The sequence below is a fragment of the Mobula birostris genome, chromosome 8 (genome assembly GCF_030028105.1).
Source record: "Mobula birostris isolate sMobBir1 chromosome 8, sMobBir1.hap1, whole genome shotgun sequence".
Taxonomy (NCBI): Eukaryota; Metazoa; Chordata; class Chondrichthyes; order Myliobatiformes; family Myliobatidae; genus Mobula; species Mobula birostris.
In genome coordinates, this window is record NC_092377.1 from 125,942,660 (window position 1) to 125,970,114 (window position 27,455).

General features: G+C 51.2%; 1 protein-coding gene across 1 annotated transcript; it reads left to right on the top strand.

Annotated features, from left to right (window-relative positions):
• The first annotated feature begins 10,392 nt into the window (after positions 1–10,392).
• Positions 10,393–27,085, top strand: LOC140202055 (high affinity cGMP-specific 3',5'-cyclic phosphodiesterase 9A-like). Its single transcript, XM_072266911.1, has 17 exons — positions 10,393–10,461; positions 11,802–11,872; positions 12,115–12,192; positions 12,941–13,098; positions 13,725–13,779; positions 14,534–14,658; positions 18,336–18,411; positions 19,137–19,218; positions 19,868–19,942; positions 21,871–21,957; positions 22,613–22,717; positions 23,031–23,113; positions 23,874–24,030; positions 24,781–24,894; positions 25,729–25,833; positions 26,140–26,268; positions 26,944–27,085. The coding sequence occupies exons 1-17, from the start codon at positions 10,393–10,395 to the stop codon at positions 27,076–27,078; spliced, it is 1,704 nt and encodes a 567-aa protein (XP_072123012.1). The 3' UTR covers positions 27,079–27,085.
• The last annotated feature ends 370 nt before the right edge of the window (positions 27,086–27,455 follow it).

The window sequence follows — 27,455 nt, forward strand, 5'->3', positions numbered from 1 at the left end:
TTATCAGTGAGGGAGGGAGTTACAGCGATTGGGATTGAGTCGGGGTTTCGTTGGGGGAGGGATGGTTCTATTTACCAAATAAATTGTCACCTCACCCCTCCCTCCAACAACTCGGCTAATCCCGGGGTGTCCCAGCACAACGCTTGTATAGAAGATAACCATGCCAACGAAACGGAGCAGTTGGTGTGCACACAGCAAGATCCCACAATCAGGAATGTGACAACGTGTACCTTCGACTCTGTCGTATCACACGCCTTGGGGTCAGACACAGAGTGAAGCTCCCTCCACACCATCCCATTTCACACTCCTGGGGTCAGACACAGAGTGAAGCTCCCTCCACACCGTCCCATCTCGCACTCTCATGGTCAGGTACAGAGTGAAACTCTCTCCACACTGTTCCATCACATAATCATGGGATCAAACACGGAGTGAATCTCCTTCCACATGGTCCGGTCACACACTCCTGGGGTCAGGCACAGCGTGCTGCTCTTCTCAAAGAGCTAAGAGAAATAGAGGGAAAACTGCTGCATAAAGTTTGTGAGATACTTTGGAAGGGATGCGAAGTCGCTCTTGGACATTTCAGTGAGTGGCTGTTTTAGTGTGGAAGCTTCGTTCAGAGTTTTTCTGCCAGTTTGGACTGGGTTTCTTGGCGGCTGCTAACTGCGTAGCTCCCAGCTCCCAGCAACCAGCCAGGAAGCCGTTTGTCTCCGAAAACAGGGAGACAAACGCTGTTGTTCTCCCAGTAACATCGGAACAACATCCTTCGTCCTTTGTCATCGTGATTTTCGTTCGGTACAGGAGCCGGAGCATTTTTTGAGACGTCTCGACCTCTCACGGTCTGAGAATTCCTCAGGACCGACGGAGCCTTTCCTGGCTTTGGAATTTCTGACGCCGAGCCAGCAAGGTACTTTCCAGTACAAGCTTTTCCATCCAGTTACTCCACTCGCTCCAGTATTTTATAACCGGCGCCGCCACATATTTTTCGATTCGGAGGTAGTGCCAGTATACCGGACCGGTCTCCAGGGATTCGCAGGCCTTCGGGGAGTTATGCAAAGGCGGCTGCGTCTCCACCCTCGGACTGTGCCCTGTTTCAGTCGGTGGAAGATGAACACGGGGTGCAATGTATTTGCGTCCTGGAATAACTCTGGAACCATGTGCCGAGGCCATGGAGGACTTGGTTGGGGAAGGTGGCATTTTGGCCTCCGAGAAAGAGTTCGGGAAGGCAGTGTCTTATCTGGGAAATGATCAGTTAGTGCACCGGGCTCTCAGTAGGGCGGGGGGTGTGGGGAGTCTCTGTGAAAGACGTATTTTTACAGATGGAGCCGGTGACAGCTCCCACGCGACGAATTGTCCTCGGTCTCGTCAAGCCTTTCATCCCCAGCGAAGTCCTGCTTCCCCATCTAGCCTGCTTGGGACAAGTACAGTCAGGGATAGCTGCCATAAGGCACAAATTTAAGAGACATACCCTCCGCAAGGTATCTCTTTCCAGCGCCAGGCCTTCATGCATCTGCTACGGGATGACACCGTTCAGGGCCGGTTTACTGCCCGGCACAAGCGGGTGGACCATCAGGTGCATTAGAGCGCTGAGCGCCCACGATGTCATGCGTGCAGGAAGGTGGGGCACTTTCAGAGGGACTGTCCCAACTCCCGAAACCCTGGGGAGACTACTTCTGGCACCAGTACCCCAGCTGCCTCTGCCCCAGTTGTTATTCCTGCGCCAGCGCCTGCCCCTACCCCTGACCCTATTCCCGCGTCTGTTTCGCCCCTGCCTTTACCGCTGTGGTTCGGGTGGGAGATCTTGAGGCTATGTGCAGGAAGGTTCCGGCAGGGGACGGGGTGGAGCCTGCGCGGGGCAAGAAAGCGAAGAAGAAATACAAACACCCTAAGAAATCGGCCCCCGAGAACGCAGAGCTCACGCTCACTTGCCCTGAAGTGGAGCGTGAGGCCCGGGGAACTGTGCGGGTGGACGGGACGATGGAAGCTGAGAGTGCCGCTGCATCGGTGAATCCTGCAGCTGTGTGCTCCTCCGGCTGGAAGAGGAAAAGGGGATCTTCCCCACGAGGGCAGGGAATGTAGACGTGTGGGAGACCCCAGGAGGGGTGGGAATCCGGGTGGAGGTTGGTTCTAAACCTGAATCACCAGACGTGGCCTCTCGTCCTGTGGTAGATGAAGTGTTTGTGCAGAAATGTGGTGTTAGCCCTGTTTACGCAACTGAGACAGCCCTAGAGCCCTCCACCCAGGACTTAGTAGTTAGCGCCTCCCTGGAGGCAAGGGTCTAAAATAATGTCAGCGGAGCGGAGCCCAGCCTCTCCCACTCTCAGCATCAGACTGCCGGTGGACCCCTAGAACCGGAGTTGCTGGGGTCCACCTCGTACCTGTCTCCTGGGGAGGGTGATGTACTTTGCATGCCGACCCCATCAACTAATGGCTGGCAGGGAGTTCCTGCGGATTATCCCTCCACTGTCGCAACTGTGGGTAAAGTTGATGCGACGGTGGAGCGGGCAGGTATGAGTGAGGTACCTGCTGCGCAGTGTGGGTTACAAGCGCAACCGGCAATTGGTACATATGGGGAGGAGATGGGGCATCTATTTGTAGTGAGGGGTGGAGGGAGATTCCTTTGATAGTGAGACACCCCCTCTTGAGAAATCACCGTTGATAACTGTGGAGGAGATCAGAGAGTTCATTCTCACCCCTGAGGGTGCAAAGCAACGGCCGAAATTAGCCTCCCTTCGCTGGTCTAGCATGCCGAGACTGGTTAAGTCCTTGCGTGTCATCCTCAGACGGAACGGGAAGGGGAAGAGGAATGTTGTGTCCCGGCACGACAGGCGATAGCTGAAATCCTTCCCGGATGACCTGGTGAGGGACATCAGAGTGGTAAGCAGCTTTACTCCTTCGGAAAATGGTGGGTTACAGGGTGGAGTTGGAACAACTCGGGCCCGGAAGGCAAAGAGTATGCTTGTTTTTTTTTCGGGAAAGTGTGGTTAAGGGCGCCTCCTATTCTACTCCCGACATGAAGCTCACTAGTCTAAATGTAAATTGTAACAGGGATTCTCTCCGCAGATTTAATAATTTCTCAGTCCTCAGGATGGGAGATATGCGCTGAATTTCCGGCAGGAAACCCATTCCATCCCGGGGGACGAGTCCGCTTGGCTCCTGGACTGGCAGGGAGAGGTCTACATGAGCCACCTCAGCAACAGCTCTAGTGGAGTGGCGATCCTGCCGGCCCCAACCTTCCAGCCGGCAATCGTCAGAGTCCAAGATGTCGTGCCCGGCCGTCTGCTCCACCTGGCCGTGCGCCTGGGTGGTGAACCTTTGCATATCATCAATGTTAATGCCCCGAGGGGCGGGGTGATGCAGACGCGCCTATTCTATCAGCTGTTCACTCTGCGGAGTTCCATCGATGCTGGGGACTGTGTTATCCTTGGGGGAGACTTCAACTGTATCCTCGAGGTGGAGGACCGCTCTGGACCCCAGCGCAACCCAGTATCGGCAAAGACATTAAAGGAGTTAGACCGCTCCTTTGACTTGATGGTCACCTGGCGGAATATTCACCCCGATTCTAGCGCCTTCTCGAGAAGATCTAGAGGGGGAGATTCCCGTATAGACCGCCTGTATGTCTCTCGAGTGTACTTCTCACGCGTGTCGGCACCCTCCATGGGGACGGTGTCGTGCTCCGATCTTGTGTGGATGGAAATTACTCCTCTGCACCCTCGGGTGGGATCTGGATATTGGCATTCTAACAACCGGCTGCTGGGGGACAGCCGATTCCGGGATACTTTCCGAGCGTTCTGGGTCACCTGAAGAGAGAGACGGGAAATTTCTGCAAAGCCTACATCCGGTTTTTATGTCAGGAGTACACTAGGGGTTCGACAAAGAAGCGGGGCTCTGAGATTGAGCGGCTTGAGAGAGCGTTGCTTGACCTAGGGTCCCGTCTTGGTCCGACCGCTGGAGACCAACAGCTATGGCAGGAATATCAGGAGAAGAAGGACTCACTAAGGAATCCGCAGCTCCAGCAGTCCCGGGGTGCGAATGTGAGATCAGGGAGCCAAACACTGCAGGATTTGGACCGTGGCTCACCCTTCTTCTACTCGTTGGGAGTCCAAAAACAATTAGTGGAGTTACGGGCTGCTGATGGTTCCTCCGTTACGGACCCTGATGAAATCAATAAAGAAGTTCGTTCATTCTGTCGGTCCTTATTCTCACTAGACCAGTCAAATGCAGATTTGTGCAATGAGGTCTGGAAAGATTTGGTTAAGGTCGCCCTAAGGACACAGTGCGGCTGGACGCTCCCCTGACGCGGGAGAAGCTGACTACTCTCCTTAAGCAACTCCGGAGTGGTAAGTCCTCTGGCTTAGCTGAACTAAGTGTAGAATTTTATCAGGCTTTCTGGGATGTTCTGGGGGATGACTATAGTTTTCTCCTAGGGTAGAGCCTCGTCACGGGGAAAATGTTCCTGTGATGGCGGAAAGCCGTTGTGATCCTACTGCCCAAGAAGGGAGACCACCGCCTGCGAAAGGACTGGTGTCCGGTCTCCCTCTTGTGCTCGGACTAGCAAATCTTCACCCGGGCAATGGGCAACCGTCTTGGCTCGGTATTGAGGTAGGTGATCCTTCCTGAGCAATCTTACACAGTCCCGGGCCGGTCAATTCAGGATAATGTCCATCTGGTACGGGACCTGATCCACCTGCTCCAGAAGACTGGGTCCCCAGCAGCGTTTTTCTCTCTTGACCAGGAGAAGGCGTTAGACCGGGTAGACCAGAGTTTCCTGGTGGGCACTCTGCAGGCGTTAGGGCTCGGACAACACTTTATAACCCGAGTTCGGCTCCTTTTCTCTGCCGCAAGAGTGCCTTGTTAAGGTTAATGGATCACTGACGGCGCCCATTCCCTTCAGAAGAGGAGTACATCAGGGGTGCTCCATGTCCGGCCAGTTGTATGCGATCTGTGTCGAACCATTCCTGAGCCGCCTTCGCCGAAGTCTGACGGGTCTGGTTCTGCATGAACCGGACATGGAGGTAGTCCTCTCGGCTTTCGCCGACGATGTACTCCTCATGCTTGCAGATCCCGATGACCTGCGGAGGATGCGCGAGTGCCAAGAAGTTTTCTCGGCGGCATCCTCCACTACTATCAACTGGGCGAAATGTTCCGGACACTTAGTGGGTCATTGGCAAGTGGACTACCTGCCGGAGGAGATGAGAGCTTTTGAGTGGAGCACCGGGTATCTCCTCTATCTGTGAGTCTACCCAAGTCCTTCTGGGGAGACCTGGCTTGCGAACTGGCAGGACCTGGAAACGAAAGTCATGGCCCGGCTGGGGCGCTGGTCAAGCCTTCTCAGGGTGCTTTCTTATCGAGGCAGGGTGGCGGTCAAAAACCAGCTGGTGGCCTCCATGTTGAAGTACTGTATGGTCATCTTGGCCCCACCTGCCCCTTTGTCGCAAGAATGCAGAGGAAGCTAGTGAACTTCTCCTGTGGTAATAGGAAACACTGGGTCTCCGCAGCGGTCTTGAGTCTCCTAGTGGGAGAGGGCGGACAGTCGCTGGTGTATGTACGTCCGCAACCGGCGTCTCTCCGCCTCAGGACCCTGCAGAGATTCCTGAACGCCGAGCACCCTCCCAGGTGGCACGCGTTGGCGGCATTCTTTCTCCGGAGGGGCTGCTGTCTTCACGAAGAGATGCGGCTACCACCCGGAGGCGTCAGCCGTGCCGCTTTGCGGAGTCTGCACGACTTCTATCAGGACTTACTGACAGCCTGGAACATAGTTCCCTCAGGCCGGGAATCCCCTCCTCTGGCAGAGGGCGGAGTTCTGGCTGTCCCCTGCCCTACCTCAGCAGATGTCGGTGCTGCTCAGGCGTGTGGATCGACTCAGGCTGGTCTCACCTCTGCACCGCCGGAACTGCTTGTCGGGCCCAAGCCCCGCGATTTTATCCGAGGGCCGAGCCACACAAGTTGAGCCGTCGCTCCTCGACATCCACAATCCCATTCAGGAATGCAAGTAAGAGGTACCTGTGTGGGTTGCTGATCCACACCTTTCACTTCCGAGCCCGTGTCCACCGTCCCGACACGCCATGGCGGGATGTCATTCCACCTGGAGGTGAGGGTAGTCCCAAATGGAAGCCCCTTTACGAGGGAGTTCTTCCCATGAAGAACATGGGGTGGAGGCTGCTGCATAGAGCAGTACCCTGTAATAAGTTATTTAGTTTGTACATTGACCTCCCAGCCGCATGGAGGAGACCTTGTACCAAATATACATGGAGTGTGCGAGGCCTCAGCCGCGTTTTGCGTATATGTTTGGCCAGCTTCTCGCCGTCTGGTTACATTTTAGCTCCAACCTATTTTTATACAGTCATCCAGTGATAAGGGGGCATGGTTGGATGAGGATATCCCTGTCAACTTGCTCCTGGGCTTCTCGTGGGGGGCGGGGAGGTTAGTGCAATCATTGACAGAGATGGAAACATTTTAGTTTAATGTGTATTTTCTATTTGTAGTGCAATAATTGTGTTAGTCACTGGTCTGCATACATTGTAGCACTGAATCTTAGAAAGATATTTTGTAAAATATAGGGATCAGACATAGAGTAAAGCTCCCTCGACACTGTCCCATCACGCACTCACATGGTCAGGCACAGAGTGAAACTCTCTCCACACTGTTCTGTCATATAATCACGGGGTCAAACGGGGAGCGAAGCTCCCTCCACATCGTCCCATCACATACTCCTGGGGCCAGACACAGAGTGAAACTCCCTCCACACAGTCCTGTGGTCAGACACAGATTAAAACTCCCTCCACACAGTCCTGTGGTCAGACACAGATTGAAACTCCCTCCACACAGTCCTGTGGTCAGAAACAGAGTGAGGCTCCCTCAACATAGAAACATAGAAAATAAGTGCAGGAGTAGGCCATTCGGCCCTTCGAGCCTGCACCGCCATTCAGTATGATCATGGCTGATCATCCAACTCAGAACCCTGTACCTACTTTCACTCCATACCCCCGATCCCTTTCGCCACAAGGGCCATATCTAACTCTCTCTTAAATATAGCCAATGAACTGGCCTCAGCTGTTTCCTGTGGAAAAGAATTCCACAGATTCACCACTCTCTGTGTGAAGAAGTTTTTCATCATCTCTGTCCTAAAAGGCTTCCTCTTTATCCTTAAACTGTGACCCCTCGTTCTAGACTTCCCCAACATTGGGAACAATCTTCCTGCATCTAGCCTGTCCAATCCTTTTAGGATTTTATATGCTTCAATCAGATCCCCCGCTCAAACTTCTAAATTCCAGAGGGTATAAGCTTAGTCGATCCAGTCTTTCATCATATGAAAGTCCTGCCATCCCAGGAATCAATCTGGTGAACCTTCTTTGTACTCCGTCTATGGCAAGAATGTCTTTCCTCAGATTAGGGGACCAAAACTGCACACAATACTCCAGGTGAGGTCTCACCAAGGCCTTGTACAACTGCAGTAGTACCTCCCTGCTCCTGTACTCGAATTCTCTTGCTATGAATGCCAGCATACCATTCGCTTTTTTCACCGCCTGCTGTACCTGCATGCCCACTTTCAATGACTGGTGTATAATGACACCCAGGTCTCTTTGCACCTCCCCTTTTCCTAATCAGTCACCATTCAGATAATAATCTGTTTTTCCTATTTTTGCCACAGAAGTGGAAAACTTCACATTTATCCACATTAAATTGCATCTGCCATGAATTTGCCCACTCACCTAACCTATCCAAGTCACCCTGCATCCTCTTAGCATCCTCCTCACAGCTAACACTGCTGCCCAGCTTCATGTCATCTGAAAACTTGGAGATGCAGCATTTAATTCCCTCGTCTAAGTCATTAATATATATTGTAAACAACTGGGTCCCAGCACTGAGCCTTGCGGTACCCCACTAGTCACTGCCTGCCATTCTGAAAAGGTCCCTTTTACTCCCACTGTTTGCTTCCTGTCTCCCAACCAATTCTCTATCCACATCAATACCATACCCCCAATATCATGTGCCTTAAGTCCGCACACTAATCTCCTGTGTGGAACCTTATCAAAAGCCTTTTGAAAATCCAAATATACCACATCCACTGGTTCTCCCCTATCCGCTCAACTAGTTACATCCTCAAAAAATTCTATGAGTTTCGTCAGACCTGATTTTCCTTTCACAAATCCATGCTGACTTTGTCCAATGATTTCACCGCTTGCCAAATGCGCTGTTATCACATCTTTGATAACTGACTCTAGCATTTTCCCCACCACTGATATTAGGCTAACCGGTCTATAATTCCCTGGTTTCTCTCTCCCTTCTTTTTTAAAAAGCGGGGTTACATTAGCCATCCTCCAATCCTCAGGAACTAATCCAGAATCTAAACAGTTTTGAAAAATTATCACTAATGCAGCCACTATTTCTTGGGCTACTTCCTTAAGCACTCTGGGATGCAGACCATCTGGCCCTGGGGATTTATCTGCCTTTAATTCCCTCAATTTACCTAACACCACTTCCCTACTAACATGTATTTCCCTCAGTTCCTCCATCTCACTAGACCCTCGGTCCCCTACTATTTCTGGAAGATTATTTATGTCCTCCTTAGTGAAGACAGAACCAAAATAGTTACTCAATTGGTCTGCCATGTCCTTGCTCCATATGATCAATTCACCTGTTTCTGACTGTAAGGGACCTACATTTGTCTCAACCAATCTTTTTCTTTTCACGTATCTATAAAAGCTTTTACAGTCAATTTTTATATTCCCTGCCAGTTTTCTCTCATAATCTTTTTTCCCTTTCCTAATTAAGCCCTTTGTCCTCCTCTGCTGGACTCTGAATTTCTCCCAGTCCTCAGGTGAGCCGCTTTTTCTGGGCAATTTGTATGTTTCTTCTTTGGAATTGATATTATCCAAAATTTCCCTTGTCAGCCACGGGTGCACTACCTTCCCTGGTTTGTTCTTTTGCCAAACTAGGATGAACAATTGTTGTAGTTAATCCATGCAATCTTGAAATGCTTGCCATTGCATATCCACCATCAACCCTCTAAGTATCATTTGCCAGTCTATCTTAACTAATTCACATCTCATACCTTCAAAGTTACCCTTCTTTAAGTTCAGAACCTTTGTTTCTGAATTAACTATGCCACTCTCCATCATAATGAAGAATTCCACCATATTGTGGTCACTTTTACCCAAGGGGCCTCTCACAACAAGATTATTAATTAACCCTTCCTCATTGCTCAATACCCAGTCTAGAATGGCCTGCTCTCTAGTTGGTTCCTCGACATGTTGGTTCAGAAAACCATCCTGCATACATTCCAAGAAATCCTCTTCCTCAGCACCCTTACCAATTTGGTTCACCCAATCTATATGTAGATTGAAGTCACCCATTATAACTGTTGTTCCTTTATTGCAACGTTGTCCTATCACACACTCTCAAGACAGGGAAATCACAGTTTATTTATTCTATCTCCCTCGAGTTAAGCTGTAGTTGGGGCTTTGGAAAGAAATGTGTACAGACATGCAGCGTGTAAATACAGGTCAGCAGGGAGGCTGCTGAGAGGCTTCTTTAATGTTAATTAGCGCCCAGTCTGTCTATTATTACCTCAGCTTTGAGGACTGATTTACATCTGCTGAGGATTAAACCCCTGTTATGCACCCACGGTGACACACTCTCCCCCAAATCCAACATCCCACCACCCTGGCAACCCGCCATGGCAGGCTTCAGGACTGAACCCGTTCAATGAATATCAACGGGTTCTGATTCAGCAGCCATCCCCAAGCTCCCAAAGGCAGAGAGAAGAGATGATAATGAGCCGATGGTGAATATTTTCCATCCCTCAGACGCCAAGGACTGGGTTACCCTGGAAACTGGGTTGCAGAGAGGTTGTAATCAGCTTATGAGAGAGGCAGAGACGGCAGGGAGAGAGAAGAAAGCTGTTTGCGACCAGTGTGAGAGAGAGGGCAGAGGGGGGAGAGGGAGGGGCAGAAACAGAGAGTTGCAGAGAGAGAAAGAAAGAGAGGGGGCAGAGGTGGAGAAATAGTGATCGATGTAGCGAGGAAAGCATATTGAGTTTGCTGAGGAATTGTGATCATTTTGTGTGAGAGAGGCAGAGAGGTGGGAGAGAGAGAGGGAGGGAGAGAGGGGGAGAGAGAAAGGGAGTGGGAGGCTGTGTAAGTGGCAGAGAGTGAGAGAAAGAGACAGACAGAGAGTGTGTGAGACGGGGAGAGAATACTCCATGGTTATTGAGACGTTGTAATCAGTTTATTATCGATCGATATAGAGAGGGAGTGAGAAAGACAGAGGAAGGGAGAGAGAGAGAGAAGGGGGAGGGAGGGGGAGCAGAAGAGACCCCTAGATCCCAGCTTTGTACTGGATTTCCGCCATCCTGTGCAAGGTTTGTCCTGGAGCACGGTTCTCTGAGACACTATGGGATCCGTCCCTTCCGCAGCCCTGCCCAAGATCATTCACCTGGAGGTGGATGGAAGGATTCGGAAGGTAGGATTATTGTCCAATGGTTTCTCACTTCATCCCTCATTATCAGAGCCCAGAAACAGCTCATCCTTTGAAGAAATAGAGTTCGCACTTATCCAGTGCTGGGTTGGTGGGATAGGAATCCTTCCCAGGAAGGATTCTGTAATGTAGATATGTCTGGTGGGACAGTGTGGAGGGAGATTCACTCTGTTTCTGACCACAGTAGTGTGTGATGGGATGGTGTGGAGGGAAATTCACTCTGTTTCTGACCACAGAAGTGTGTGATGGGGCGGTGTGGAGGGAGCTTCACTCTGTTTCTGACCACAGGAGTGTGTGATGGGACGGTGTGGAGGGAGTTTCACTCTAAGTCTCACCCTAGAAATCTGTGATGGTGTGGTGGAAGTTCCACTTGGTGTCTGACCTGGGGAGCGTGTGATGGGATATTTGAAACATTGATCTCCACTGGTGGTGCTGGACACTGAAGAAGATTGATTATTTCCTTGAAACCCAGGAAGTGGCCCTATGGCCCATCCTGACTGTGACGGTGCACGGAGCAGTCCCATTCCCGCACCGATTTTACATGTAACCGAGTCTCCTCGCAGTCCCAGTCTGAGAGCCGGGTCAGTAACTGAGACAGAGGCTCTGTCCAGCTCCCCTGACTTGTCAGAATGTTCTGGCAGCTCGTCCTGTGCACTGCGTGGGTATCAAACACTCTCGTACTGGGAAACATTCCGGTAAACTACTCGTGTGTCCTCTCACAAACTCCCAGAGTGTATTTCCCTGAATTGGACCAAGTCATTTCAGGCTGGAATAACTAAACCCGATGCTTTCGCGCCTGGGGAGGGGGTGTGGTGGGTTGGGGCTTAGAAAAACCAGTGCGGCCCCTCTCCAGCCTGTTAGAAGACAGGAGCAGGGGAGGGAGAGGAGAGGGAGATCGTTCAGCCGAATGACCCTGACACAGAAGTAGAAGAAGGGGCGATTTGTCCCCAGGTCCCAATGAATATTCGCCAGAGGTCCAAAAACAGTTCTAGGGGTTCTGCCCTATCCATGCACCCACCTTGTCCGGACTGAACCCTTTCTGCACCAAGGTTCTCATTACGCCCCCTCGTCTAAGATGGAGCACATGGGCAGACCAGCACATTCATGGCTATCGTGACCACCCTTTCCCTCCTCCTCTCCCCCCTCCTCCTCCACCTTCACCCTCTCCCCTCCTCCTCTCCTCCCACCCCTCCTTCCCCACATTCTGCTCTCCCTCCCCCTCCCCTCTTCCCTCCCCCTCCCCTCCCCTCCCCTATCCTCTCCTCTCCCCCTCCCCCATCTTCCCCTGCTCCTCCCTTGCCGTCTTCCCCCTTCCTCTATTCCAGGTGATCTTCAGCCGCTTATCTAGTCCGTCCGACGTTCGGGATCTCTTGTGTGCCGCTACTGGGCTTGTCAGGTCAGTCGGGCCGCTTGGCGCAGCGACTAACTCTCCGCTCCTTAGCCAGAGGACGGCACGTTCGGATCCATACGTTTTAGCACCGAGGTCCGTGCTGGGGGAGGAGTAGTGAGGAGGGAGCGCTACGGGAGGCGTGGTGTGGAAGAATCGCTGTGAGAGCGACGGCTAGAGGAGAGGGAGGGAGTTTTATGGAAAGCTGAGGGAGTCTGCCTCTCGTTCTCAGATCTTCTCTTCCTATCCAGAGGGGGCACGCTGTCCTTGCTTGACCACAAGGGGTCGCTGGTGACAATTGATCCTGAGATGCCACCGAATACCAGAAGGTAGGACTCGACGGTCAAGGGGCCCGGGATGTTTGGAAATATCCTTGGAATGAGGAGGTGATTGAGTAATGAGGACAGGTTTAGTAGAGATTTAATCCCAGAGACCTGGGTTCGATCCGACCCCTCACGCAACGTTCCCTCCCTCCTCACTCTGTTTGGAGTTTGTCAGTGGACTGTGGCTGGAGATTCACTGTGGAAAGAGTGTCTGTGGCTGTGGGAGGAGATTCAGTGAGTGAGGGGGGAAGTTGGTGATGGGGAGTGTGTGGTTGTGGGAGGAGGTTCAGTGGGTGAGGGGGGAGTTGGTGATGGAGAGTGGGGAGTGTCTGTGGTCTGTGGGAGGAGATTCAGTGGGTGGGGGGGGAGTTGGTAATGGGGAGTGGGGAGTGTCTGTAGGAGGAGATTCAGTGGGTGAGGGGGGAGTTGGTGATGGGGAGTGGGGAGTGTCTGTGGGCTGTGGGAGGAAATTCAGTGGGTGAGGGGGGAGTTGGTGATGGAGAGTGGGGATGTCTGCGGGAGGAGATTCAGTGGGTGAGGGGGTGTTGGTGATGGAGAGTGGGGAGTGTCTGTGGGAGGAGATTCAGTGGGTGAGGAGGGAGTTGGTGATGGGGAGTGGGGAGTGTCTGTGGGCTGTGGGAGAAGGGGGAGTTGGTGATGGAGAGTGGGGATGTCTGCGGGAGGAGATTCAGTGGGTGAGGGGGGAGTGTTCATCAAAGTGACAGATATTAATTATGAAATATTTGTTTTATAGTTCTCCATATAAGGTTATTGTTACATCATCAGGGCCCTCAGGTAAACAATTTTTAAATGTTAAATTCTTCCTTGGATCAGGCCTTCACTGGCCCAGATCAGCATTTTGCCCATCACTCTACCCCGTTGCTTCGAGGGCCATAGCCCTGGTTCAGAAACGTATACGCCACGGACAGGACAGCTCACCAACACCTCTACTTCCTCCGGCGGTTTCAGAAGTTCAACATGTCACTGTTGACATTGACGATCTCTATCAATGCGCCAAGGAAAGCTTCCTGTCCTGGTGCATCAGGGCTTAATACGGCAACTGCTCTGCCCATGACCGCAAGAAACAACAGAGTTGTGGACACAGCTGCGCACATCGCAGGCACCAACTTCCCTTCCAAGCACTCTGCTTACACTTCCCTCTGCCTTGGTAAAGCAGCCAGCATAATCAATGATCCATCCATCCCCAGACATTCTCTCTCCTCCCCTCTCCCATCGGACAGAAGATACAAAAACCTGGAAGCACGTACCACCAGGCTCAAAGACAACTTCCACCTCACTGTCATAAGATTATTGAACAGCCCCCCAGTGCGATAAGATGGACACTCGACCTCACAATCTACCTTGTACCTCGCTGTCTGCCTGACTGCGCTTCCCGGGTAATTCTAACAGCTACTGTTTTACCCTTGCACTATGTCGATGCACTGATGTGAGGAAACGATCTGTGTGGACAGGATGTAACATCACTGTACCTCGGGACTTGTGACAATAACAAGCTGATTTATTGATTTCACTCACAGACAGAGAGGTCCTACTACAGAAATTCTGCACTGATGTCACCGTCCAGCTCTCCAGGTACTGGATTCAGAACAGCGGAAAGCGGGGACGTGATTACCGGCGCTTTCTCTCCCCTTCATTGCTGACGTCCCCGTTGCCTTTGGTGGCCAGGCCCATAAGACCACAAGACATAGAATTCTGCTCCTCTATCCCCCATCATGGCTGATTTATTTTCCCTCTCAACTCCATGGACCTCAGAGACTGGAGAGAGCAGATAGTCTGAGACTGTTTACCCTGGAGCAGTGAAAGCTGAGGGGGTGACCTGGTAGAGCTCTATAAGAGTTGTGGGAAACATATGTAGGGAAGACATTTTACCTTGCTAATGGATCCCCAAGCATGATAACATTGACTCCTGAACTCGCAACCTACCTCGTTGCGGTCCTTGTCTGCCTGCGCTGCACTTTCTCTGCCACTGTAACATTTTGTAATTGTTTCACCTTTTCATGTTTTTTTTGTTATGGGTATCAAAAACAAGAGGGTGGAGATGTAAAGTCCATCTGAGGTGTAATCACTTTCACACAGGAGGACATTAAAATTATTCTTACACAGAGAGGGGTTGGTTATCTAGAACGGGTTGTCAGAGAACATCTTTTTCTGTTCTGTGTGTTCTCCCTGAAACTCCCCTCATCCCTCACCACATCTTCAGGCGGTGTAGGTCTTTGACACAGAACAACATCCATCACAGTACGTATCAATGTTTTGCTGTTTGATGTGACAAATGAAGCTAAACTTTAATCTTAATCGTTTTCTACTCTCGCCCTTGATTTCTCAGAAAAATCGCTCTGTCCCCTCTCTCCTCACCGCCTCCCTCCCTCCCCCTTTGCAGGTACCTGAGGGTGGGCGAAATCGAGAGCGAGATTCGGAATAAGCTGGTTGTCTTGGAGAGACGGGTGGAGGGTGAGTGATGTTTGTCCACCCCTGCGCCTCCAACCATGGTCTCCAACCCCCTCCTCAGTGACTGGGGGGAGGGGGATCATGATATTTCCGCAGTAATTCCATACAGCTACCCCCTCCTCCCTCATCCTGCCCCTCCCTACTTATCCTCCTCCCTCTTGCTCTGCCTCTCTACCTCGTTCTTTTCCCGTCCTTCTTTGAGAGACGCTCGAGCTCTCTCAACCCTTTCTCATAAGACATGCTCTCTAATCCAGCCAACATCCTGATACATCTCCTCTGCACCCTATCTGAAGTTTCCACATTCTTCTTATAAAGAAGTGACCGGAACTGAGCACAGTTCCCCAAGTGGGGTCTAACCAGAGTTTTACAGAGCAGCAACATTACTTCGCAGCTCTTGACCCCAACCCAATCCCCCCCACTGATGAAGGCCAACATATTATAAGCCTTCTTAAACCCACTCCCATGTTTCTAGTAAATCTCACCCCTTTCACCCCAAGCATCGAGTTCAGTTGTTCCAAACCTGGGGTCCATGGACCCCTCGGCAAAGGGTAGGGGTCCATAGCATAACAAAGGGTGGGAACCGCAGCTGTAGTTCTTGGTTCTCTTACCTTGGCGAAAAGATAGATCATAATTACAGGCCTCATGATTTTCTACTCCTCTATAATTTCTCCATTCAGTCTCCTGCGCTCAAAGGAATGAATTCCTATTCTGCCCAACCAGTTCCTTTAACTCAGGGCCTTGAGTCCCGGCAATATACCCATCAACGTCTGCCTTTTTCCCAGCTTAATGGTAGTTTTTCCTGAACGGGGTGACCAAAACTGTACACAATATTCAAGGTGCAGCCTCAACAACATTTGGTGCATCTGTAACATAGAAACATAGAAAACCTACAGCACAATACAGGCCCTTCGGCCCACGAAGTTGTGCCGAACATGTCCCTACCTTAGAAATTACTAGAATTCCCCATAGCCCTCTATTTTCCGAAGCTCAATGTATCTATATAAAGGTCTCTTAAAAGACCCTGTCCTATCTGCCTCCACCACCGTTGCCGGCAGCCCATTCCACGCACTCACCACTCTGAGTAAAAAACTTACCCCTGACATCTCCTCTCTACCTACCTATAAAGAGGAATAGATTGAGTGGTCAGCCAGCGCCTCTCCCCCAGGCACCACTGCTCAATACAAAAGGACATGGCTTTAAGGTAAGGGGTGGGAAGTTCAAGGGGGATATCAGAGAGTAGTTGGTGCGTGGAATGCACTGCCTGAGTCACTGGTGGAGGCAGATAAATAATTTAAAGCGGGGGGTTATATGGGAGGCAGGGTTTTAGGGTCGGCACAACATTGTGGGCTGTACGATGTTCTATATTCTACTCCCCAGCGCCTTAAACCTGTGTCCTCTTGTGGCAACCATTTTAGCCCTGGGCAAAAGCCTCTGATTATCCACAAGATCAATGCCTCTCATCATCTTATACGCCTCTGTCAGGTCACCTCTCATCCTCCATCGCTCCAAGGAGAGAAGGCCGAGTTCACTCAACCAGACGTGACGTCCATCTCCAGTACTCAGTGCCCTAACTGATGAAGGCCGGTGGTTAGAAGGAGATGGGTGAACTCACTGAAACTTCTCAGATCCTGAGGGGACAGGACAAGGGGGATATTTGCCCCAGTGGGATTGTCTCTCGATCGAGGGGACAGAGTTATCAGAACTGGCGGCGGGGGGGGGGGGCGCTGGGGGTGTCATTTAATACTGTGATGGGTAGGGACCAGCACGTGTCATCAGAAACAGACATGACTGCGCCTCTGTTTTGTGGAATTTAATGCCATGGCTGGTGATGGATACCAAGTCATTGGGTATATTTAAAACAGAAGTTGATGGTTTCTTTGAGTCATAGACTCCTAGAACACTATAGCACAGAAACAGACACTTTGGCGCATCTGGTCTGTGCCGAACCACTAATCTGCCTCGTTTTATCGATCTGCACCTCGACCATAGCTCCCCATACACCTTCAACCCATGCGCCTGTCCAAATTTGTCTTAAACGTTGACGTCGGCCCGCACCCATCACTTTCACTGGCAGCTCATTCCACTCTCTCACCGCGCTCTGAGTGAAGAATATTCCCTTCATATTCTCCTTAAACATTTCACCTTTCACCCTAATCCATGTCCTCTAGTTGTAGTCTCACCTAACCTTGGTGTGATTCGCACATTTGCTGATCCAGTTTACCACATTATCATCAGATGATTGATTTATGTGACAGACAAACAATGGAGCCAGCACCGATCCCATGGCACACCACTAGTCACTGGCTTTGAGACAGAGAGGCAATCATCTACAACCACTCCCTGGCTTCTCCTGCAAATCCAATGTTTAATCCGATTTACAGCCTCGTCTTGAATACCAAGTGACTCACTAGTATATATTTCCCTGGCTTATTCTTGAAACATTTCTTAAAGAATAGAACAAAATTAACTATCCTCCAATCCTTGGGCATCTCACCTGTGGCTAAGGATGTTTTAAATATCTTTGTCAGAGGGTCGGAGGGAACACCTTGTCAAGCCCTGTGGATTTCTCCACCCAACCTGCCTTCAGACTCCTCCTGTGATCCGTACAGGACCAATGACCTCGCCTCTGCATTGCCTCACACCTATAGACTCTGTGTCCATCTCCTGAGGAAACAGAGATGGAAAACAAACATAAAAAAATCCATGTAAGATCGCTGCCGTCTCATTCGGCTCCACACAGAGATCACCACGCTGATCTTCCAGAGGACCAATTTTGCCCCTTGTTATCCGTTCACTCTTAACGTAGCTGTAAAATCCCTTCCGATTCTCCTTCAGCTTGTCTGCTCGAGCAACCTCATGTCTTCTTTTAGCCCTCCTGATTTCCTTCTTAAGTTCCTCTTGCATTTCTTATACTCCTAAAACACCTCATTGTGCCTGCCTACTCCTGCACCTCCTTCTTTATCTCAACCAGGGCCTCAATATCTCTGAATACCCAGGTTCCATTAACCTGTTATCCTTGCCTTTTATCCTGACAGGCACATACAAGCTTTGTACTCATGAAAACTGAAGTCCTCTCTCCTACCAAGTACACCTTTCAAAGAAAGCAAAATCTATACAAGCCAGATCCTTTCTGGTACCATCAAAATGGGAGTTTTTCTGACCAGTAATGCCACCTGCTCCCCCACCCCGGCACCGCTCTGTCATGTCTCAAACAATGAAACCCCGGAATACTGAGCAGCCAGCCCTGCCCCCCACCACAACCAAATTTCAGTGATGGCTAAAATGTCATAAACTTCACTTGCTGATCCATGCTTTAATCTCTCCCTCCTTTCCAACAATACTCCTTGCATTGAAACATGCGCAGCTCAGAACCTCAGTCCCACCACGCTCAGCCTTTTGTAACAACACCTTTCTTCACAACACTTGCAATTAGTAATTTTGTGATTAGTAAAGGTGTTAAAGGTAACGGGGAGAAGGCAAGAGAATGGGGTTGAGAGGGATAATGAATCAGTCGTGATCGAATGGTGGATGGATCAACCCCGCACACCGACACTCTGGTTCGATCGCTCCCCGTGATTGTTGCCCTCCTCCGTGGGTGTCCTCAGCACAGGCTGATCCCAGGATCCCACGGACACGGAAGACCAGGCGGTTAATCGGGAATGGCTTGGATTCTGTTGCAGTGGAGAGCAGGAGGAGAGCCGAAATCGCCAAGTGTCAGGGGGAGATCGAGAGGCTGCGGGAAGAGCTTGCCAAGAGGTAGGAGGTAGACAAGAGGCCACCCTCCAACCGATCCATGTCCGCAGGGTGAATTCCTCTCTCTCATTGGGCCAGATCAGCATTTATTGTCTCCCTCTCGCCTCCCTCAAACGTGGAGCTGAGTCGCCCCTTCGAACAGCCACAGCCCACAGTACGGAGTGGGAGAGAGGGAGTCCTAGGGTTCAGGCCCAGCAACGGTGAAGGAATGGCCCACAGATTTCCGAGTGGGGGTATTGGGGAAATAGCTGTCCCCACAAACATAAAGCTGCCCTCATCCTTCTGGGCAGAAAGGGGTGCGGACGTAGATACTGTGCGAGTAGCCCGAGCGAGTAACAGCAGAGCGTTCTGTAGACACTGCACTCTGCAGCAATGGTAGAGGGTGAGGAGTGAGGGTGTTTAGGGTGGGTAGGTGGGGTGCTGAATGAACGGCCTGCCTTGTTCTGGGTGGCATTGCGCTCCTCCAGAGGTGCTGGACCACCGTGAGGCAGCAGGGTCCGAAAAAAAAATCTCCACAGTATTTTCTCAGCAACTCTGAGAAAACCCTGGAGATGAGGACCGAGATTGTCAGTGTTGGACAGAGGGAAGGGGACACACGGAGGGGTGGGGGGGAGCTGAGGCTCAGGGTGAGTGGATCCTAGTTGTCGAGTAGCGTTGTGAAGGGCCGTGGGATTGGGGTGAGGAATGAATGCTGAAAGCTGATCTCTCTGTCTCTCTCTCTCCCTCAGATCCCTCTGGATTCCTGACTCCCCATGTCCCCCTGCCAGCAGGAGGCTCACCCCTCGCCGTGACGTTCCCTCACATCCCAAGGTAAGAACCCCCCTGTCCCAATGTCTTCAGTCACTCCTCCTAGTCTGTGACCTTCTCCAGCACCTAGAACCCTCCTTGTCTCTGTAAACTCCTCCGACCCCTACACCCCTCCCCATCTCTACACCCCCTTCCAGACCCCACACACCTCCCAGTCTTTGTAACCCCTCCAGCTCCTATACCCCTCTCTGCTTCTGTGAAATACAATTCCTGCCAGCACACCCCTCACTGAGTGGGGAGCACTACACTGTGGAGGTGCTGTGAGGAGGGAGCGTGGGCTGTGGGCGGGGGAGTGAGGAGGGAGCACCACGCTGCAGGAGGGTCACTGAGGAGGGAACCTCATGCTTTCTCCAGACGAGACGTTAATCCAAGGCCCGGTCTGTGCATGTTAATGTCCCACAGCCACAAATGGGGAGTCTGGGATGGGTGGGGGAGTGAGTTTCTCCCCGGGGTTCCAGAATGCTGTTAATGAGATCTTACTGATTGGTGCTTCCGACTGCATAGACAAAGGTATGCGCTTCTGTGAAGAGGCACCAGGCCGGGGTGAGGGTGTGGTTTGGTGGGGCCGAGGTTTAAGACATGTGGCTTTGACGTGGAGATGTTGCACTCATGCACTGACCTCCTGTTCCTCTTTGTGCCTCCCCGCTCCCAGTACACCCTCTCTCCAGAGACCATCGAGGCACTGAAGAAGCCAACCTTTGACATCTGGCAGTGGGCTCCCAACGAGGTAATTTCAGAAGCGGAGCTTCTGAGCACAGCAAGAGTCCATCACCGGGCCATGAGGTGCAGTTCCTCATCGAGTCCCACCCCATGGGAGATTGCCTGTTTGAACACAATGTTATTGTACTTGGCCAGCTCTCTTTGGAATTGCTATTAGGTTGTTATTGTCACATGCTCGGAGATACAGTGAAAAGCTCGTGTTGCATATTGTTCATACAGATCAGATCACTACACAGTGCACTGAGCTAGATCAATGCAAAACAATAACAATGCAGAATAAAGTGTAGAAATTACCAAAAGAATGCAGTGCAGGTATACGATAAAGTGCAAGATCATAACAAGGTAGATTGTGAGGTCAAAAGTCCATCTTATCACATAAAAGGTCCGTTCTAGAGTCCAACAATCGTGAGATAGAAACTGTCCTTGAGCTTGGTGGTGTGTGATTTCAGGGTTTTGTACCTTCTGCCCGACGAAAGAGGAGATCTCCGGGGTGGGAAAGGCCTTTCATTAGGCTGGCTGCTGTACTGAGGCAGTGGGAAGTGTAGAGTCCATGGAGGGGAGGCTGTTTTCTATGATGTACACAGCTCTCTGCAGTTTCTTGTCATCACGGGCAGAGCAGTTGTCGTACCAAGCCGCCATGCATCCAAACAGTATGATTGCTGTCGTGTGTCGATGAGAATTGGTGAGGGTCGATGGAGACATGCCAAATGTCTTAAACCTCCTGAGGAAGTAGAGGCATTGGTGAGCTTTCTTGGCCATGGGGACAAACTATTAGTGATATTCGCTCCTGGGAACTTGAATCTCTAAGCCTTTCTGCCTCAGCACTGTTAATGTAAACAGGGGACCATCCCCCACCGTCACCTTCCTGAAATCAATGACCGGCCCTTTTGTTTTGTTGACATTGAGGGAAATATTGTCACAACGCCGTATTACTGAGCCATTGGAGATCATTGTAGGTCCCAATGGAAGGGTCATCCTTGTCCCTGCGCTCTCCCAATTGGTTCACTGGTAGACTCTTCCTTTCTCTGTGATTCGATGACCTTTAGTCAATCATTCCAATGCTTCCATTTTCCTGTCAGAACATTCAAAGGCAATGGGATTTCAAAATGTTGCATACAACCTGTCACCTCCTCCCTCCCTCAGTCTCTCAAATGTCCACAGCCGGTCAGCTCCTCTCTCCCTCAGTCTCTCAAATGTACACAGACGGTCATCTCTCTTCCCCAGTCTTTCAAAAGTACAAACCTGTCACCTCCCTCTCCCAGTCTTTTAAATGTACTCAGCGGGTCACCCCTCTCCCCCAGTCTCTCAATGCAACCCATGTCACCTCTGTTCTCTCCCCAGTCTCTCAAATGCACACAATCTCTCTCCCCAGTCACTCAATCCTATCTTTCTCCACCCATCTCCCCGCTCACTCTTTCTTCAGTTTCTCTCTAACTCCTTCTCTTTCTGTTTTTTAATTCCATTGTGCTTTTTATCTCCTTAACCCGAATTTGCTCACTCACTGCAACTCTTTCTCTCCCTGCTCTCCCTCCCTCTCTGTCTATTGCTTAATTTGCTTGCTCACTTTCACCATAATATTCATCACCTCTCTTTATTTCCTTTCTCTTTCTTCTCATTTCAATTTAATTCTCTCTCCATTCTCTCATTCCTTTTATCTCATTCTCTCTCATTTCTCAGCTTTGCTGCATTCTCTCTTGCTATCTATCTCTCATGTTCCCTCTCTCCCTCTCTCATTTAAATCCTCAGATCTGCTCTCACACCATTCTTCCCCACCTCCTTTCAAACAGAGAGTCCCAGATCACGACAGCTTAACCCAGGAAATGTCCGCTCCACCCCCGGTGGGTTATGTTGGGGATGAAGAGGACTGGCGAGAAGAGGGAAGACTGGGGGTGGGATGGGGGTCTGAATTTGGATGTGTTTCTGCTCTCCCCACAGATGCTGAGTTGTATCGAGTACATGTTCCACAGTCTGGGCCTGGTCCACCAGTTTAACATCAATGCCATCACTCTGAAGCGATGGCTGGTAGGTACCCTTTCCTCATCCACCTCTCCCAGTAACCATTCATCCACAAGATCTCCATTCCAAACCCTTCCAGTCTACCTGTCTAATGGCCTCCCTCTGTCTGCTACAACTCCCTCATCTCACTCCTCATCTCTCAACTTTCTTCTGAATCATCCATCTCTCCCTCTCTCATTTTCCCATCCATCTCTCTGTGAAAGAGTTGAGGGGTGGAGGCAGGAATCTCAATTATTATATATCTCTCTCCTCTTCTCTAATCTCTCTTTATTTTTTCCTCTAATGCCTCTCCCTCTATTTTCTTTCTTTCTTCTTCCCCACCTCTTCATCCGCATCATTCCCCTTACCCTTCCAGAGTTACAGAGATGGGATGGCAATGCGTGCCGAAGGGGGTCACAGAGATGGGAAGGGGTGCAGATGCTGGTGGGGGTGATAGAGATGGAGGAGGGGTAAAGGGGCTGAAGGAGGTTACAGGGACAGGAGATGGGGAGGGGTTAATGGGTTCTGTTCGAAGAGGCTGAACCCAATGAGGGAACAGAGGGATCCCTGATGGCCCTCAGCCCCTAATGGAGGGATTGGTCAAGTGTGAGGCCAGAGCACCAGCAGGAACCCGATGGACCGAAGTGTCTGTAACTATCTGCATCCTCTCTCTGTGCCACAGCTGAGCGTCCAGGAGAACTACAGGCAGAATCCATTCCACAACTTCCGTCACTCCTTCTGCGTAACCCAGATGATGCATGGCATGATCCAACTGTGTGAGCTGCAGGTGGGTGCATGGGAGCAAGTTCTGACCATCCCGTCCGTACTAGTCCTCTGTAACGATCACTACAGTCAGGTTCACTCCCCACCGCACCCTCAACATTGCCCCTCCCACCACCCTCTCCTCAACACCCTCCCACAACATTCTGTCCTCACTCTCCCTCCCACAGCACTCCCTCCTCACGCTCCCCCCTGATTTGGAGGTGTTCGAGAAGATGGTGAGGGGAGGGAGCCCCAGTTGGGTGAAGTGTTGTGGTGGGGAAGGGGGAGGTGTGAGCCCAGACATACACTGACCCCATCCTTCTCCCTTGTGATCGCAGGCCCGGCTGAAACCCATCGAGATCTTGATCCTGATGACCTCCGCTGTCTGCCACGACCTGGACCACCCCGGACTCAACAACACGTGAGTCTGAGTGCCCAGCCCCTGGGGGTCACTCCATGTTGTAATTCCCGCTCCAACATTGGCCTTGATCCTGATTCCCCAACCCCCACCTCCCAACAACAGCTCCAGTGAGTTCACCAAAAGCTCCTCAAACATTAACCTTTCATTCTCGAAATCATTGTCATAAACCTCTCCAATGGCATCTTATCCTTCCTCAGCTAAACGGCACAAAACTGCTCACAATGCACCAAGTGCAGTCTGACCAATGTTTTATAAAACCTCAGCATTACCTCCTTGCTTTTATAAACTAGTTCTCTGAAAATGAATGTTAACATTCCAATTGCCTTCCTTACTTCCGACTCAACCTGCAAGTTAACCTTTACAGAATCCTCACAAGGATTACCAAGTCCCTTTGCAACTCCAATTGCTGAATTCGTTCCCAATTTCGAAATTCATCTTTACCTATATTTCTTCTACAAAAATATACAGTATGGCTGTACACAATGCTACACTCTTCCATCTGCCATTTCTTTGCCCATTCTCCTAATCTGTCTAAGTCCTTCTGCCGACATCCTGCTTCCTCAACAATACATACTCCTCCACCGATCTTCGTACAGTCTACAAACATTGTCACAAAGCCATCAATTCCGTCATCCAATAATTGACACTTAACGTGATGCCAAGCTCACTGCGGAGGAGAGATGACCACTGATGACTGTCCCCGCTCTCAGTCTAAGGGTTGGACTCTTGCCTCCCACTACCCCACACCTCCCCCAAATAGATACCAGGTCAATACTCAGACCGACCTCGCACGTCACTACGGCAACCACTCCCCCCTGGAACAGCACCACTGCGCCGTGGCCTTCCAGATACTCTCAGATCCCAACTGTAACATCTTCGCTGGCACAGAGACGGGAGTCTCGGAGGAGATCCGGAAGGTGAGACATTCTGCAGAGGTTGGCGGGGTAGGGGAGGAGAGGTGGCGAGACTGAGGGAGGGTAATGTGGGGGAGGGGCCACAAGAGAAGTGGGAAAAAGCTCACCGAAGATTCAGGGGTGGGAAACTCTCAGGAGGGGGGTGGAAGGAGGTACGGATGATCGAACATCTTCCAGATTTCCACAAACATCGCAGGATATTTTAGAGTGACTGATCGTTCAAAGGTACTGAAATAGCCCAGACACTGATCACCAACAGGCCGTAGACAAGGAAGAACCAGACAAGTCTTGGTACAGAAATTGGTCTGACAAGGTAGCAATGGTACAGGAGTTGGGACATAATGTTACAGCTGTACAAGACATTGGTGAGATCACACTTGGAGTTTTGTGTGCATTTCTGGTCGTCCAGCTATAGGAAGGATATCATGAAGCTGGAGAGAGTGAAGGGAAGATTCACGAGGATGTCACCAGGTCTGCATTCTGAAGATGTCCGTGATGGTGGGGAGGGTTGTGTCTGTGATGGTGTGGAGGGTTGTGTCCATGATGGTGGGGAGCGTTGTGCCCGTGACGGATCTGCCTGAGTCTACGACCCTCTGCAGCCTCTTGTGATCCCGTGTATTGGAGCCTCCACACCGGGTGGCAATGCAACCAGTCAGAATGCTCTGTTACAGGGAGAGTTGTTGGGTGGGAGGGGGGCGGTAAGCCACGTGTCTGTATGCAGGAGGGGCTCTGACCTTCTCCCTTTCCCCCCAGGGGATGACGGAGCTGATCTTGGCCACAGACATGGCGAGGCACGGGAACATCATGGATGTGTTTGCACAATGCCTCGACGTATTCGACTACCAGAACCAGGAACACGTCCGACTGGTCAGTAATGAGACCCCAGGGGACTCTGGACATCAGGATCTAAACAGCTGAAGGCAGAGAGAAGGGAGGCACAAAGACAGCGAGGGGTGTAGGGGTCGGAGGGGCTCATAAAGATGGGATGGGTATAGGAATTGGAGGGTGGAAGGAGTGGCAGAGATGGAAAGGTGTGTAGGGGTTAGAGGGCTGACAGAGATGGGAAGTGTGTTGGAACTGGAAGGAATCACAGAGTGTAGGGTGTAAGGGAGGAAGTGGGTCACAGACACGGGGAGGTGTGTGGAATCCAGCGGCAGGGAGGGGGAGTGACACAGAGACAGGGAATGTAGGGGGCTGAGGGGGTGATAGAGATGGGGATACACACTCAATGTTCTTGTTAATTGGAATTGGTTTATTATTGTCATATACAGTGATACAGTGAAAAGTACACTGTTCATACAGACAGGTCATTACACAGTGATTTCAGCTAGAATGAGGTCAAACAATAACTGAATGCAGAATCAGGTGTAACAGCTACAAGGAGAGTGCAGTGCGGGTGGACAATAAGCTGCGAGGCCGAGACCTGGATTGTGAGGTCAAGTCCTTTAATGGCACAAGAGATCTATTGAAGAGTCTGATCACAGAAGGGTGGAATCTGTTTGAGCCTGGTGGTACGTGTCTTCCGAGGACGTTTTACCTTCCCCAGGGGGGTGGCGGGAAGGTTTGATGATGAGGGACTGTCTGGGGCCAGGCATCACTGTGTTAACAAGTTGAGTAGAGGGGTGGGAATCGGCTACCCGCGACTTGTCAATTTCCTCCTTCTCTGCAGCTCACTAACACCCTCGTCCTCCCTGTCCACAGCTGGAACAAGTACTGATCAAATGCTGTGTCACCTCCAATGAGGTGCGTCCCACCCAGGTCTCTGAGCCCTGGCTCGACTGTTTGTTACAGGAGTGCTTCATGCAGGTGGGTGGTGGCGGGGAAGTGTCATGGGTGGAAGGAGTGAGGCAGGAGCATCTCGCTGTGAGGAGAGAGTGTCGCACTAAGTGAAGGACAGTAGGGTGGGGGGAGCGCTGGGGGAGGAGCGGTGAGGAGGGAGCGCTGTTGGGGGGGGGGCAATGAGAATGAAGTGCCTTGCTGTGGGAGGGGGAATGAGGAGGGAGCAATGAGGAGGGAATGCTGTGGGAGGAGCGCTGAGAAGGGAAGGAATGCCTCACGGTCAGGAGAGGTTCCGGTCTCTGTTAATCCTGATGCAGTTGGACCTGTTCCCAGGGAGACCGGGAGAAGTCTGAGGGTTTACCAGTGTCGCCCTTCATGGACCGGGACCGGGTGTGGAAATCTCACACACAGAGCGCATTCTTCACTTCCACCCTCATGCCCATGTTCGAGTCCTTGACCAAGGTAACAGGGCTGAGAGTCGGGCGGGGGGGGGGAGGAATTCACTGGGGGAGGGAACAAGTAATAGGGCTCATACTGAGTGGGGAGGGGGAAGGGACCAGGTCTTCACCCTTTCTTCATCCCATCCCCTGCTGCTCTCACTCTTCCCTCTTGAAGGTCAATCTCTTGAAGATGTACTCAGTGGTGGGGACGGTTATGCCGTGGTGGAGAGGAGCTGGCTCAGGTTACAGCCCTCTGCCGCCTCTTGTGATCCACCAGAACAGGTTGTGATGCAGCCAGTCAGAATGTTCTCTACCACACATCTATTTAAAAAATTGCTGTTTATTTGGTGAGATAACAAATCTCTTCAAAATCTGAACGCTGACATTGCCTTCCAGATAAGAATATAGACCCCTCAGGCCCCAACACCCCTCCCCATCTCCATGATCCCCCTCTGGCCCCTACATCCCCTCCCATCTCGGTGACACCCCTCTGGGCCCCACACCCCTCCCCGTTTCCATGAACCACCAATCGCCGCTACACTCCTCCCCATATCCGTAACCCCGAGCTCGAATTCCTGGCAATATTATCAGGAGATACCTTGTGATTGCGATAGGATGACCGGGAATGCCAACAGAGGGGAACGTTAGTCAGAATCTGCTCCCAGGATGTGATGAGACATTGTCTGCTCTCTTCCAGCTCTTCCCCCAGCTGGAGGAGGAGATGCTGCATCCCCTCAGGCTGGCGAGGGATCGTTACCAGCAGCTCGGAGAGGGGGAGATGGCGAGACTGGAGGTGCCATCGGAGCCCACCATGGCATCTGTCTCCATCTGACGGGACAGCGGGATTTTTGTCTCTTGGGGGTGGGGTTGGGTTTGAGGTTTGGCAAAGGGGGCGGGATAGAGATGGGCAGAGCACACACACTCTCTCTGTCACTCTCTCTCTCACACACACACTCACACTCACTCTCTCAGGGCTCTGTGTTGTATAGACTAACTCTTTCCAGATCGTTTTGAACATCAACACTAACCAATCTCCCACAATTTAACAAATACTTTGCTTCTCTGTTCTGTTGTTTAGTGGATGTCTCCAAACATCTCCACATTATAATTTCTCACCCATGTTCGCATCCACTGTCAGCATGCCCTTCCCTCTCATAGCTCTTAATGTCCTCCCTTCCCCCTCCCTCCCCCAACGGCACTGGAGTGTCG